Consider the following 13,360-nt stretch of genomic DNA (forward strand, 5'->3'; position numbering starts at 1 on the left):
CAGGCTCTGCAGCTTTTTGTTGAGGGAATATGTATATTCAGACAGATACCTCTTTTAACATCAGTTGGATTGCTAAAAAGCCTCACAGTTTCATTTTGATACAGTTTCCCACACCATCCTCATTGACAAACTGATGAAGCATGGACTAGATAAGCAGTGAAGTGGATTGAAAACTGGATGAACTGCCAGGCCTAAAGAATTGTGATCGGTGGCATGAAGTGCAGCTGGACCAGCACAGCACCCCATAGATCTTCTGTCAGTCCAGTACTGTTCAACACCTTCATTACTGACCTAGGTGATTGTCACAGCACTATCAAGACTATCAAGCTGCAACAAGGCTTTTACCATCCCATACCAGGTTAACTTCAATGAGTAGTTGCCATGCCTTGCCCCAGCACGGCCACCAATCCCCCACAAGGTTTCTGAAGTCCATCTACTGTCTGAGCTGTTTCTTCATACTCTCCAGGCCAGCTCACCGTGCTTCTTGCCTCTGCTGCATCCCTCTCCTTATCTCTCCTACCTCCAGGACACTCTCTCTCCTCCTTCTGTTTCTTCAAGGTCTCTTTTCATTGGCTTCTCCTCTTCCATCCCCCTTAGAGCTATTTAACTACTTAGCAGGAACCAGCCACAGCTGCACCTTATCCACATCAGCCAACCCACCGCCCCTGAAGCCAGTCCACAGCTGTATATTATCAATGTTAATGAACCCAGCTTCATTCCTCTACAGTTCTTCTACAGATGATGGGATAGAATCCTCAGCAAGTTGGCTGATGACACAAAACTGGGAGAAGCAGTTGACAGACAAGCTGGGTGTGCTGCTATCCAGATGGACCTGGACAGGCTGGAGAAATGGACTGACAGGAACCTCATGGAGCTCAGCAAAGAGAAATGCCAAGTTCTGCACCTGGGGAAGGATAACCCCATCCATCACTCCCCCTCAGGCTATCCAGCTGGAAAGTAGCTTGGCAGAAAAAGCCCTGGTGGTTCTGATGGACCGGCTGCCCTTGCAGCAGAGACCAGAAGCACCATGGGCTGCATTACGAAAACCATCAGCAGCGGGCTGTGAGATGATGTAAGAGATGATCCTTCCTCTCTACTCAGCACTGCTGAGACATAGCTGCAGTGCAGGGTTCAGTCCTGGGCTCCCCAGTACATGAGAAACAGGGACATACTGGAGCAAGTCCAATGAAGGACCATAAAGATGATGAACTGGAGCATCTGACAGGAGAGGATGAAAGAGCTATCTATGTTCAGCCTGGAGAAGAAAAGGCTCCAGGGAGTCTTATCAATGTGTATAAATACCTAATGGGAAGAATGAAGAAGAGGGAGCCAGACTTTTCTCAGTAGTGTCTGGTGAAAGGGTAAGAGGTAATGGGCACGAATTTAAATACAGGAAATTTCGTTTATATAGAAGAATCTTCTTACAGTGAGGGTGACCAACCACTGGCACCCGTTGCCCAAAGAGGTTGCGTAGTCTCCATCCTTGGAGTCACCTAAAACCCAGCTGGGCATGGCCCTGAGGTACCTGCTCTAGCTGGCCCTGCTTTGAGCAGGGGGGCTGCTCTAGGCAACCTCCAGAGGTGCCTTCCAGCCTTGGCCACTCTGTGATCCTGCCTGGAGCATTTGCCTTTCACAAGCGTGTTGCACTACTTCAGAAGTAGGTTTCAAAATAAACACTCTACCAGCATTTCCAGGCTTTGCTTATCAGACTGTAAGTGACTCTAAGTTTATGAGTCTAAACATTGAGCTCTTTTAATCCAGACTCTGGACTATTACATCTCTCAATTATTAAGATGAAGGGAGCATTTTAAGGGAAAGCATTCTGTTTTAATATGTTGGTCAATTTGCCCATTTATTAGCTTAGCAACAGAGAGATCTATTTCCCTTTTATGTTTGCAGCTACCATAATAAAGCAGTAATTAGCAGTAAGTAGTACCTGATCAGGGTATGGGATAAAAAGAGGTAACTCCCAACAAGTACATAAAAACAAAACCTATATGAACAAAATTAAAATAGACAGGGGTTAAACTTTGGCCCTATTCATTTAAAACAAAATCTTAATTCCCTACAGGGCACACCATTTACTGCTGTAACTAGGCCTGTAAAAATGATCCATAGTCAAAACGCCTAAAATAACTATGGTCACAAAGCTTTCATGGTTTAAAGGTTACCTGCAGCGGATGATTAAATTGCAATGAGCTGAAGTGAGGAGAAAGATCTTTTAATCATTTCAGTTTCTGTTTTATTTTTCTGTGTGACAGTATAATCTGTCTTTTCATGGTTGGTACAGAAAAGTCTGCATCAAACAGATCCTGGCATGGTCCTGGGGCCATGTTCTCTGCTATCTGAGGGAAAGGAAAGCATATCTCTGTCACAGTATTAATTACAGGTCTGCAGCTATGTAACAAGATTGGGTGAGACAGGCTGTACTTGAGGTCCACAGTAATACAGCGCTATCTAGTCTTCCCATATTCCACCCATGGATTACAACTACCTGAAAAAATACTAGCCCCAGAAGAAATTTGCTGGATGATTTCCTCCTCCTGCTAGCTCTCTCCTGGAGGCTGAATTATTTAAATCAATTCCTTTTTGCATACAATTTGCAGAGAGTAATGTTGAATTTCATATTCTGCCTTTTATATTGCATGCAATCCAGATCCTCATTCATTGTACGGCTACTATTAATTATCACAGGCTAAGAGGTTTTGAGGTATTTTTCCTGAGAGCAAATTCCCATACCCTCTCTAGCTTGTATGCTTTCACATTTTCCCTTTGGTAATATATTATTTTACTTTCAGGCTTTTCATTCGTTAATCTATTTTGGACTGCATTGCTCTGCATGAGCTGAGCTTCTGAAAGAGTCTTAATCACTCTCCAACTGCATTTTTCTCATCATTCTCTTTAAATTTCTATTCAATAAAGACAGCAAATGCAAAAATTATGCTGTTCCACATCAGCATTCAGACCATTTTTATAAATAATGAGGTTTTAGGGTACTGCTAAGCCTCATCATAGTCCATTAATAATCTCTTTCAAGAACGTAATTTACTTATGCTATAGCTACTTCATATGTCCTTCATTTCAAATCCTGTGAGTTACTTTGCCTCCGCTTACAGAGGTCAAAGGCTAAGACTGACATTTTCAAGAAAAAAACTGGTGAGAAGTCTTTTAATAAACTAACCCACCAACAGGGATATCCGACATCACTCACATCTGCACTATCAATGAAGGCACTACTTGGCTAAGATACTGACTGGTGCCAGAAGGAGCAGCTAAAGTCTTGTTCTTTGCAACAGACAACCTAAACGTCCATCATTATGTCAGCTTTATGTATAATTTCATTTTCCTGTTCTGTTTCTTCCCCTTTTGTGGATAACTGGCTAGCTGAAAAGGGTCACATAGACGTAGTCCAGCTGGCTGGACAAAAATGCACATGGCTCTCAGCTTATCCGAAGTAAAGCAAAAATACACTATCCTTGGCTGTTCTTGTTACACAATAACAGGAAGATTTCGGTGGGAAAAGAATGTTGCAGGTGGGAACAGATAACTACAGAAGAGAAACTAGGGGCGGGCTTGGTATTTAGGCAACTAACCAATAATGAGCTTAACTTTTGTAATATGTATGAGCTAATTATAAGAAGGCATAAAAGGTGGCTGTAAGGTACAATAAACGACATCTGCTGATCACTCATATTGAGTGACTGTGTCTTCCCTCCGTCGCGACACCCTTTCTCATCCACAAGACTCAGGTTTATTTCTTGCATGTGCCATTTTTTTCCCTCTCCTGCCCCCCCCCCCCCCCTTCCCTCAAATCCCTTGTTTTTCCAAGTTTTGCTAGCTCTACTTTTCCAACTTGGCAAAACCACCAGGGGTTTCAAGAGTCTTTTTCCTTTCTGTGTAACTATTTTTTAAAACCTCAATACTATACTTGAATATACCTTGCTATTCTTGTCCAAAATTTCAGAACAGGTTATCACCTGCTAATTCTACCACTGTGCCACATGGAAGATGTATAGGCTATGCTGTACGCATTCTTCACTGTTACCGCTCCACACCATGGCTAATGAGGTAACACAACATATCGGAATGAATAAAGCTGAAAAGAAAATGAACCACTGTCAGAAATCTTACAAACTCCTATATTATTGTTTGCTGAATGCCATCTGTGTGGTAGAACATGCATAAGTCTACGATATTTGAAACATCTTACAATGAGGAAAAAGGCAGAATTGTAAATGGAACAAAGGGGTAACAAAGGGGAGGTCAGTCATAAACCATTTATCATCACGTAGTAAGTCATCAAGACTGTGGAGTCCTAGCTTGTTAGCCAGTCTCCATTTCGCATAAATGTTCCCAAGCAATTTCTGTGTCACATGCATATGAAAAATCTATCTTAATGAAGTAAAAACACAGAACAATCAATGTCTCCTCTTCTGGTCAAGAACAAAAGCTTTACCACAGAAAGGTCTTTTATTTATTTTTATTAAAATAAGTTCCCTCTTTCCAAGAGAATTACTGATATAAATCTTCGGGTGACTAAAGTTCTTACGTATCAAATGAGCAATTCTCAAAGCTGAGAAAAGATCACAGTACACACCAAGGGCGACAATACAGAAAATCATTGTCAGTCCCATTTTTCAAGACATGTACAGCATAAGTTAAACGCTTGCAAAGCACAAAGTGGCATTAGTACCACCAAAGCCAAATGAATTTGTGAGTGCTATACGCCGTTTTTCAGTTTTCCACTCCTGAGCTGTTAATGGAACATAATTGAGATCAAACTCTGCCTCTGTTTTCTCTAAGTTTAGAGTAGGTGGCAAAATTCCATGGTAACAGGACAGTGCAGTAAAAGCTGCTTCAATAGCTCCTGCAGCCCCCAAGAGATGCCCGGTTGCTCCTTTTGTTGAGGAAACTGCAATATTATGTGAGTGGTCTTTAAAAAGCCTCTTGATTGCTCGATTCTCAGCAGCATCTCCTAGAGGTGTAGAAGTTGCATGTGCATTGACATATGTTATGTCTTCTGGTTTGATCCCAGAATTTTTTATTGCTGCAGACATACACCTAACGAAAAAAAAGACAGAATGCTGAAATTGCCATTACATTTTTGTTGCTAAAATACCTGTACAAACCAAACGCAAAAGAATAGGATGCTTTAAAATGTTTATCAAATGTGAAAATCTGCACGACATACTTTACTAGAGATGTAAATGACAAGATATGGATTCATCTAACTAAACACACTAGCATCTACATTTAGCCACCTAAGAAAGATAGTAGTGGTGAGGCCCACTATAAAATCAGACTTGCTGCTAAAAATCCCCCAGTTGGGAAAAATACAAAGAAAAAGTAAGAAGATACAACAAACAATCCCTACAGACTACATTAATAAAGCAAAAACCTTTTTCAATGTAAAATTTGAAAACATTTGACTGGGAAATAACTACCTGAAATTATTGCAAAAATTTAGGTTCCCTCCACTGAAGTTTCTCTAGCATAGCAAAATATTAATGTAACATTCAGTACAATGGTCCAAGAAATCCTCTTCCCATGGTAAGTGAAAAGAAGATTCCCTAGTCTTTACATTTTGTTTTCCCTCTTATTTACAGTATTAGGGAATTATGAAGAATAATTGCTCTATCAAACAAAAATATTAGGAAATTAAAAAAAAAATTCTGCACTCATCTTCCCTGCGAGCTTTTGCATGCTTTCCAGAGGCTAGAAGATGTCAAGGAGACAGCACAAATTCCTATATATATAATGAAATTTATTGAAAGTCACGCTCTTCTACCCTGATACTATGTTCCATTCTGACTCCCCATGACCTGTGGACTGTGACTGCCTCTATAAAACATGCTTTTTTATGACAACCACAGAAGGATCAATACAGCTCCATACTGTGATTTTCTCACAGATTTCCCCCAGAAATTAAGAGATGAATCACACATCTCCTTGCACACACAGGTTAACTACATATCTCTGAGCAGAAGAACACTGACTCTTTGAAACTTACGAAAAATAAGGAAATAAAAGGAAGCTCAAAAGAAAAAGATACCACAGGCTGCTAAGCATCCAGCTTAGCATAGGATGGAGGCCAATTATGCTCACTGTCACTACACAGTGAGCCAACATCCATGCAAAAAATACTACTGATCAACCATGAGGGAAACAGACACATTTAGTTATGTTAGCTGCAAGAAATACATTTACTTAAGGAGATGACACATTAATTGTGTTGAACACACTCTATATGCATGCTTCTGAGTCTGGCTTTGCCCCTCCCTTCCTGCAGGTTTACTTCAACATATGTATTAGTCTCCAACTGAAGTAGTTACTAGAAGATGAGAAAAAATATATTACCCTGAATTTTTTTGATGTGGCAAATAAAATTCCTTACAGAAAAGAGAAGCATATACATTTCAGATTTAATATATGTACCGCTGCAGTAATGAAATATTGGTTTGAAGACTGTATTAAAATGTATTATCTCATCTCAAGGGTGGAAAGGCTCAACATTTTGGAGATACCAAGATTAAGTTTCAGCTACTTTCCCCTATGAATTTCATTTATATGCTACTGCAATCATAAAATATATGAAATTCTGTTACAATATATTGCCATATCATCTCAAGGGTAAACAAGTCTGAAAATCTGAGATAAGACACTCCTGATTACTCAACACACACCTAAGTCTGCAGAACAATTAAGTATGAATCAAATAGCATAGAGAGAAACCTGGTATACTACACTTCCTGGAAAATCTGTTAACCCAATAAATATGCAAACACAGGTCTACAATACCATGCAGAAGTTTGATCTATTTTTGCAGTGATATATTGAATTTTTTTATTAAATATTCACATATATTCAGAATAATGCAAACTAAATCTTTACTAATGATTCCAGTGTTAGCAATAGCATTCAGTCTATTCTAAGCTCACAAACTTACACATGTAATTTAACCGACAATTAGGTCAATGATAAAGATGAGTATCATCCACTTATGAACTGTTTTTTATAAGATTAACAATAATGAAGCTTTACCATCTCACTTAACCGTACTGAAGTGTATTTCTGCTACACCCCTACACCAACACTCTTAGCTGCATCAGAATGAAGTATTTAAACACAATTGTTGCACCACCATATGACTCAAGTACTTTCCCTATGAAGAGCTGAAGTCTTTTCTAAAGAAGAATAGCCACAATTAATGCTAATTACATGTATGGTAATTATTCTAACAAACTATATCCTCCAAGTGCTCTACAGCTTTGTCACTTGGGACTTCTTCAGGAACGCTATTCCCCTTTCAGACCACAATTAATGACATGACCTGCTTTTGCAGTGGTGTCTCTTTTCTCTATGGACAAAGTCTGAGGAACCTGAAAAGGTTCTATCATACTACAAAAATCTTTAAAAAGAGGTTTCCGTTGAGACTTATTTGTGTGAACAACTGTAGGCACCAAACACAAAATTTTCACATAAAGTTTTCATAACTCTATGCAAAAAGGCTGATTCTAGCAAGAACTCACCTTTGCCTTGTTACTGAAAAAAGAAAACTGGGGCAAAACCTTACCAGAAGCTCTTTCATTTTTCAGATTAAGTTTTCAGGCTTTTGGAATATTAATTCAAGATTGAACAGCATTTCTCTAGGAAAAGCATACAATAATAGAAACATATGTACCCACTACAATTAACACATGAAGTTGCCTTCAAAATCAACATATAGTTCTTACCTGAACGCACCATCTCCCTCTGGATTAGGTGCTGTTATGTGGCAAGCATCACCAGACAGTCCATAACCTAAAACTTCAGCATAGATCCTAGCACCTCTTTGTACAGCACGTCCATATTCTTCCAAGACCAGCACAGCAGCACCCTCTCCCATTACAAACCCTTCTCTCTGCGCATCAAATGGTCGACAGGCCATTTTAGGGCTTGAGTTAAAGCTTGTGCTGAGAGCCCGAGCTCTTGCAAATCCAGCCAAGGACAAAGGACTAATGCAAGCCTCAGTCCCTCCAGCCAACATGACATCAGCATCACCAGCAGCAATAAATCTAAAGGAGTCTCCAACAGCATGTGCGCCTGTGGTACAAGCCGTTGACACCGCATGATTCGGCCCTTTTAATTGGTATTTAATGCTGATATGGCCTGCTGCCATATTGACTAAAATCTTTGGGACAAAGAATGGGCTGACCTTGTTATAACCCTTTGTTTTAAACAAAGCGGCCGTATCAGAAATGTCTTCCAGTGGAACCATTCCCATCCCAATTGCCACACCGGCACTTAAGCGATCCTGTTCAGACTGGGGAGACCAGCCAGAGTCCTTCATTGCTAGCTCTGCTGCACCGATGGCCATCACAGTGGCAGAACTCATGGATTTGATCTCTGACTTTGACACAAAGCTTTCTTCGCTGAACTGACCCTCCTGGTTTCCCCTTGGCACACAAGCAGCCACTTTACATGGGACACCTGCATATTCTTCCCCATCTAGCGATGTAATCCCACTGTCTCCTTGGAGAAGGTGCTTCCACACAAACTGAGTCCCCACACCAAGAGGGGACACTAAGCCAATACCTGTAACAACTACTTTCCTTCGACATACAGGCAGTGACTTGCTGAAAGCTCTTCTGTGGTTTTGTAAATGCAGATTTAAATTCAGATTCCAGAAATGAAGATTTGCAATCTTTAATAGATCACGTGAGCACTGTGAGAACATGGTGGAAATTGATCACTTCAAGCACATTTCCGTAACTAGGGGGAAAAAAAAAACCACAAACACAACAATAAAACAGCCAATGTGAAAAACATTCCAAGTACACTAAATTAATAACCTGCTTTTTAAATGAAAGCCTATTTTCAGCCCTGCAGAAAGGGATGAGGTTTCCGTGTCTGTAACCAGGATCAGTACGTGTTATGGCAGACAGTGCTTAGAAACATGTTCATTTTGTGAATGCCTCTAGTGCGCTCTCCTAGCATAAGCTGCTAATGGGTATGACTTTGCACCAGTGTGGACTGTGAGGCACTCTCTGGTTTTGCTGCAAAACTCCCCCTGGGGCTTTAACCACAGCTGGCTGGAGGGCTGGAGGTATCAACAGTGAACATTAAGAGCTTCATTCTTGTAAGGGAGAAAGTGTGCGTTCACCTGAAAGTGTATGCCCTACCATTATCGTGTGAAGGATGTTGTCATCACAACTTTTATGTCAGACAGAATGGTCTACAAAACTCAGAACAGGAGTCAAGAAACTCCTCCTGGTTCTGTCACCAAGGTAATTACCTATCTTGGACAAGACTCCTCGTCTTTCTACCCCCACCTACCTTTATCACTCTTGGGGTATTTAGACTGTGGGGGGCAGTACCTCAAGTGCATTGGAGCAAGATCATAGAATCACAGAATCATTTAGGTTGGAAAAGTCCTTTAAGATCAAGTCTAACCGTTAACCCAGGACTCATAAGTCCACCACTAAACCATGTGTCTAAGCAGTGCATCTACACGTTTTTTTAAACAATTCCAGGGGTGGGTGATTCCACCACCTCCCTGGGCAGCATGTCCCAGTGGTTGAAAAATGTACCACGCCACCACCTCCCTTGAAGGTAACACGACTAGATCCCACGTTACCGTGAGGTCTCAGGTGATGGCAGAAGGCCACTGCTCAGCACAAGCATTTCAGGCGGGGCGAGAGGCCCGTGCCACGCAGCAACGCGCTGCAGCCCCTCGCTCTCACCCTGCCTCTGCCACCACCGCTCGGGAGCCGGCCTGACCGCACGTGGCCGGCATGCTGAGCAGGGCAGAGGCTGCAGCTCACCAGCACCTATGCTATGGGCTTCAACGGGTCCTCGCCTCACAGAAAGGGCAACCTGGCATCGCCAGGTCTTTGGGCACATGCGGGGAGCCGCATGGGGACCATACGGGGCCACCGGGCGAGCGTGCGCCTGCTAAAATAGACAGCCCTGCTCCTTCCTGCGTTGCGGCAGCACAAGTACGCAGCAGCGCTATTAAAAAAAAAAAAAAAAGCTAAAAACAGTCCTTACTAATATGGGTTTTTTAAAGGAGCCTGCTTTAAACCCGGACCCAAATTTGCCATTTTAATTTTTTAAGCCAGTTAACTTGGATTTTATAAAAAGAGGCAATAACGTATGTGCAGAGGTCTTTACAGCAGTGCGTGCCTAACAGCCAAGTGCAGCCTTCAATACCGGTATAAAATAATCAGGCCTGGCCTGACCCACGCTGCGCTACGTTACCTACTGTGCGCGCCGAACAGCCACCGGGAGTAACTTGGAGTAACATGCCCCCGGGAGCAAGAGCTACCGGGCGCCACTGGGAGTTCAAAGGGCCTTAACTACTTTTAATGTTTACACCCTGACGCCACGGGGCTCCCCTGCGACACCCCACGTTTCAGCCGGGCTCGCCCCGCCCTGCGCCGCCACTGCCGTCCCGGCCCGCCCCGCTAGGAGCAGCCTGCCCCGCCGCCCCGCCGCCGGCGGGAAGCCCCTCCGCTCCCGCAGGGGCCGGCGAGCCCCCGCCTGCCTGCGCCCTAGCCCTCAGCCGTACCTCCGCCGGCCGCACTCCCCCCCCCGCTCCACGGTGGTTGGCTCTGCCTCGCTCCCCCGCTCCGACGGCGCGGTGCTGCACCACCCGGGAGGCTGGGGGGGGTGGGGTGGGAGGGGGGGAGGCACGCGACGGCTTTGTAGCCGATCCCCGATGCCACGATTGCTGAGGAAGCCGGCAAGGGAATCGGTAACTCGGCGGTGGACTGCGCGGCCCGGCGGCGCTTCCCGCCCGCGGCGCGCGGAGGATGGTGGCGGCACTGGCTGGAGGCGGTGCGGCTCGGCCGCTTGGTCGCCGGTGTAGGCGGGCAGGGGGCGCGGCCGCTTAAGTAGCCCGATGAACTGGAAAGGGCAAGGAAATTCCTTCCTCCGCCAAACCGCATATTTGAAACACGCAAGGGAAAAGTAAAAAGCCTACCCCCCCAAACGAGCCCACGGTCTCAGCGATACACAGGAGGGTTGCGCTGAGGTCGTGAGGGAAACTTTGTCGTTGCCCGTCGGTTCCCTTAATGCTGCATGCGTACTGCAGGGCATTTCAGCACTGAGCTGGCAGGAACTGTCAGAACTCAGCGGTAAACAGTACGTAACCAGGAAGGCCATCACACACATGCACGCTGCGGTCTCTGCCAGGCCTACTTTAGGTTCCACCGTAACTAATTCCTTGGCACAGTTTTCCTGCCTACGCTTCGTTCCCTTGCTGTAGTCCCAGTCCCCATCTGATCTCTTGTTATGCTGCACCCTTCAGGTCCCCATCCTTCTCCAGCTCCCAGCTGCTGACAAGACTGGCAGAAAAGACCTGGGGGTGCTGGCTGACAGCCGGCTGAACATGAGCCAGCAGTGTGCCCAGGTGGCCAAAAAGGCCAATAGCACTCTGGCTTGTATCAGAAACAGTGGGGCCAGCACCCTGCACCAGCACTGGTGAGGCTGAACCTTGAATAATGTGGTGGTTTGGGCCTCTCACTTCAAGAGGGAAGTTGAGGTGCTGAAGCGTGCCCAAAGAAGGGCAACAAAGCTGGTGAGGGGTCTAGAGAACAAGTCTTGTGAGGAGCAGCTGAGGAAATGGGGTTGTTTAGCCTGGAGAAAAGGAGCCTCAAGGGGGACCTCATTGCTCTCTACAGCCGCCTGAAGGAGGGTGTAGCGAGGTGGGTGTCTATTGCTTTTCCCAGGTGAGGAGTGATAGAATGAGAGGAAATGGCCTCAAGCTGCACCAAGGGAGGTTTACGTTGGATGTTGGGAAAAATTTCTTCATTGAGAGGGCTGTCAAGCACTGGTAGAGTCACCATCCCTTCAGGTATTTGAAAGATATGTAAATGTGGTGCTTAGGGACATGGTTTAGTGATGGACTTGGGTTAACGGTTGGACTCGATGACCTTAAAGGTCTTTTCCAACCTAAATGATTCTATGATTCTATGAAAGTGTTCTCCTCCACATGGATGCTGAAATGCTGGCAGAGAAGACAGAAGTAAGCAAAGACAAGTTGATTACTGACTTTACAGGAGTGCCTTTAAAATATATGTACAAATGGGCCAACTGCATCAACACGTGAAAGTAAACTATGTTGTTGCTGCTTCCAGGAACCTAGGTGCACGATCTGAACTGAGACCATGCTGCTAGCTATGCCTGAGATGATATGTAGGAACATACTTAAGACAATGGCACCATGAAATATATTAAGTCCAAGAGCTATCATGGCAGAGCACAAAATGTGTGCCAAAGTCTCATCAATAAAGACTTCAAGCATGTACTGCTGGAAAATAAAAACAAACAAAACAAAACAAAAAAAAACAGATGCCAAAAAGGAGGGAAATGCAATATTTAATAAAGAAAAAATAAACACTTGTGTAGGGTTTTTTTAGATGAAGATTCTGCCTTTAATATCCTTTTAGAAGTAACATTCCTTGGACATTTAATTTAATGTGTTAGTAATTTGTTGGAAGTTGGTGCTTGGTTTTCTAATTTTTCACACCACTTTCCTATGAGGACTTCCAAAGCATTATTTACTAACAGTATATGCTTTATGTACTTATGCTACGCATATGGTAATACAGTTAAATCTTTGAGAGGGGAGCTGACATTAAGAGCCACATACCTATATGAAAAGCATGGAAAGGAAGTGAAAAGCTGAAGCAGCAGCCAAGAAACAAGGAACATAATCTTAAATTAAAATTTTATTACTTTGATACCAATTCCATGATTTTGAGGGCTGAATTAATGACTTAAAATATGCTAGTAGGATTAATAGCTAATCTCAGCAAAAGTTATTTGTGTTGGGTTAAATCTCAGCTTTTGAAAGGGATAGGTACCATGTTCTTTGACCTGTCTGAGCAGGCAGCAGAGGTAGAGAGCAAAATGTCAGCCAATAATCGAAGCCTGCCTGAATTTTAAAGACCTCTTTTACTTGGAACTTTTAAAATCTTGCATTCTTAAAAAAGCAAAGCCCCGCAGACATTTTTGTCTAAGATTCTCCGTTGCAGTTTGTTCACTAATGGCACAAACCAGACCCCTAGAAAAAGCGGAGACGCAAACTAAGGGCTTGTTTCGCCATTTGGACAGACTGCAGGCAGGGCTGGAAGGGGTGCCAGGGCGGGGGGCGCAGCCGCGGCGGCGCTCCCGTCCCTGCGGCACAGCGGGGCTGCCGCTGCGGCACCCGCGGGCAGCGCTGCGACAGGGCGGTGCGGAAGGGGCCTGCGTGCCTGTCACACTGCCGCCTGCCAGGGGCGCCTGAGGCGGCCCTGCTGCACCAGCGCCACCGGGCACCGATCGCCACGTCGTTAAAGCCGCCAGCACGACGCTCCTGCAACACCACCGCCTGCCG

General features: G+C 44.2%; 1 protein-coding gene across 3 annotated transcripts; it reads right to left on the reverse strand.

Moving 5' to 3' along the window:
- Nucleotides 1-4,464: 4,464 nt before the first annotated feature.
- Nucleotides 4,465-10,667, reverse strand: OXSM (3-oxoacyl-ACP synthase, mitochondrial). 3 transcript variants are annotated; one of them, XM_055707060.1, is made up of 3 exons: nucleotides 10,550-10,667; nucleotides 7,734-8,751; nucleotides 4,465-5,061 (listed from the first exon to the last, which is right to left on the reverse strand). In XM_055707060.1, the coding sequence occupies exons 2-3, from the start codon at nucleotides 8,714-8,716 to the stop codon at nucleotides 4,659-4,661; spliced, it is 1,386 nt and encodes a 461-aa protein (XP_055563035.1). In that variant the 5' UTR covers nucleotides 8,717-8,751; nucleotides 10,550-10,667; the 3' UTR covers nucleotides 4,465-4,658. The 3 variants fall into 3 exon arrangements, with proteins under 3 accessions (XP_055563035.1, XP_014141001.1, XP_005445907.2); XM_014285526.3 differs by lacking the exon at nucleotides 10,550-10,667 and adding an exon at nucleotides 10,244-10,507; XM_005445850.4 differs by lacking the exon at nucleotides 10,550-10,667 and adding an exon at nucleotides 10,240-10,507.
- Nucleotides 10,668-13,360: the final 2,693 nt, after the last annotated feature.

The sequence above is a fragment of the Falco cherrug genome, chromosome 4 (assembly GCF_023634085.1).
Source record: "Falco cherrug isolate bFalChe1 chromosome 4, bFalChe1.pri, whole genome shotgun sequence".
Classification (NCBI taxonomy): Eukaryota; Metazoa; Chordata; class Aves; order Falconiformes; family Falconidae; genus Falco; species Falco cherrug.

Bases quoted from the DNA above. Each gene is read 5' to 3' on its own strand.
- OXSM (XM_055707060.1), bottom strand. From the start codon at position 8,716: ATGTTCTCACAGTGCTCACGTGATCTATTAAAGATTGCAAATCTTCAT. The intron at 5,062-7,733 runs GTAAGAACTATA...TTTTTTCGTTAG, and splicing joins GAGGGAGATGGTGCGTTCAG to GTGTATGTCTGCAGCAATAA.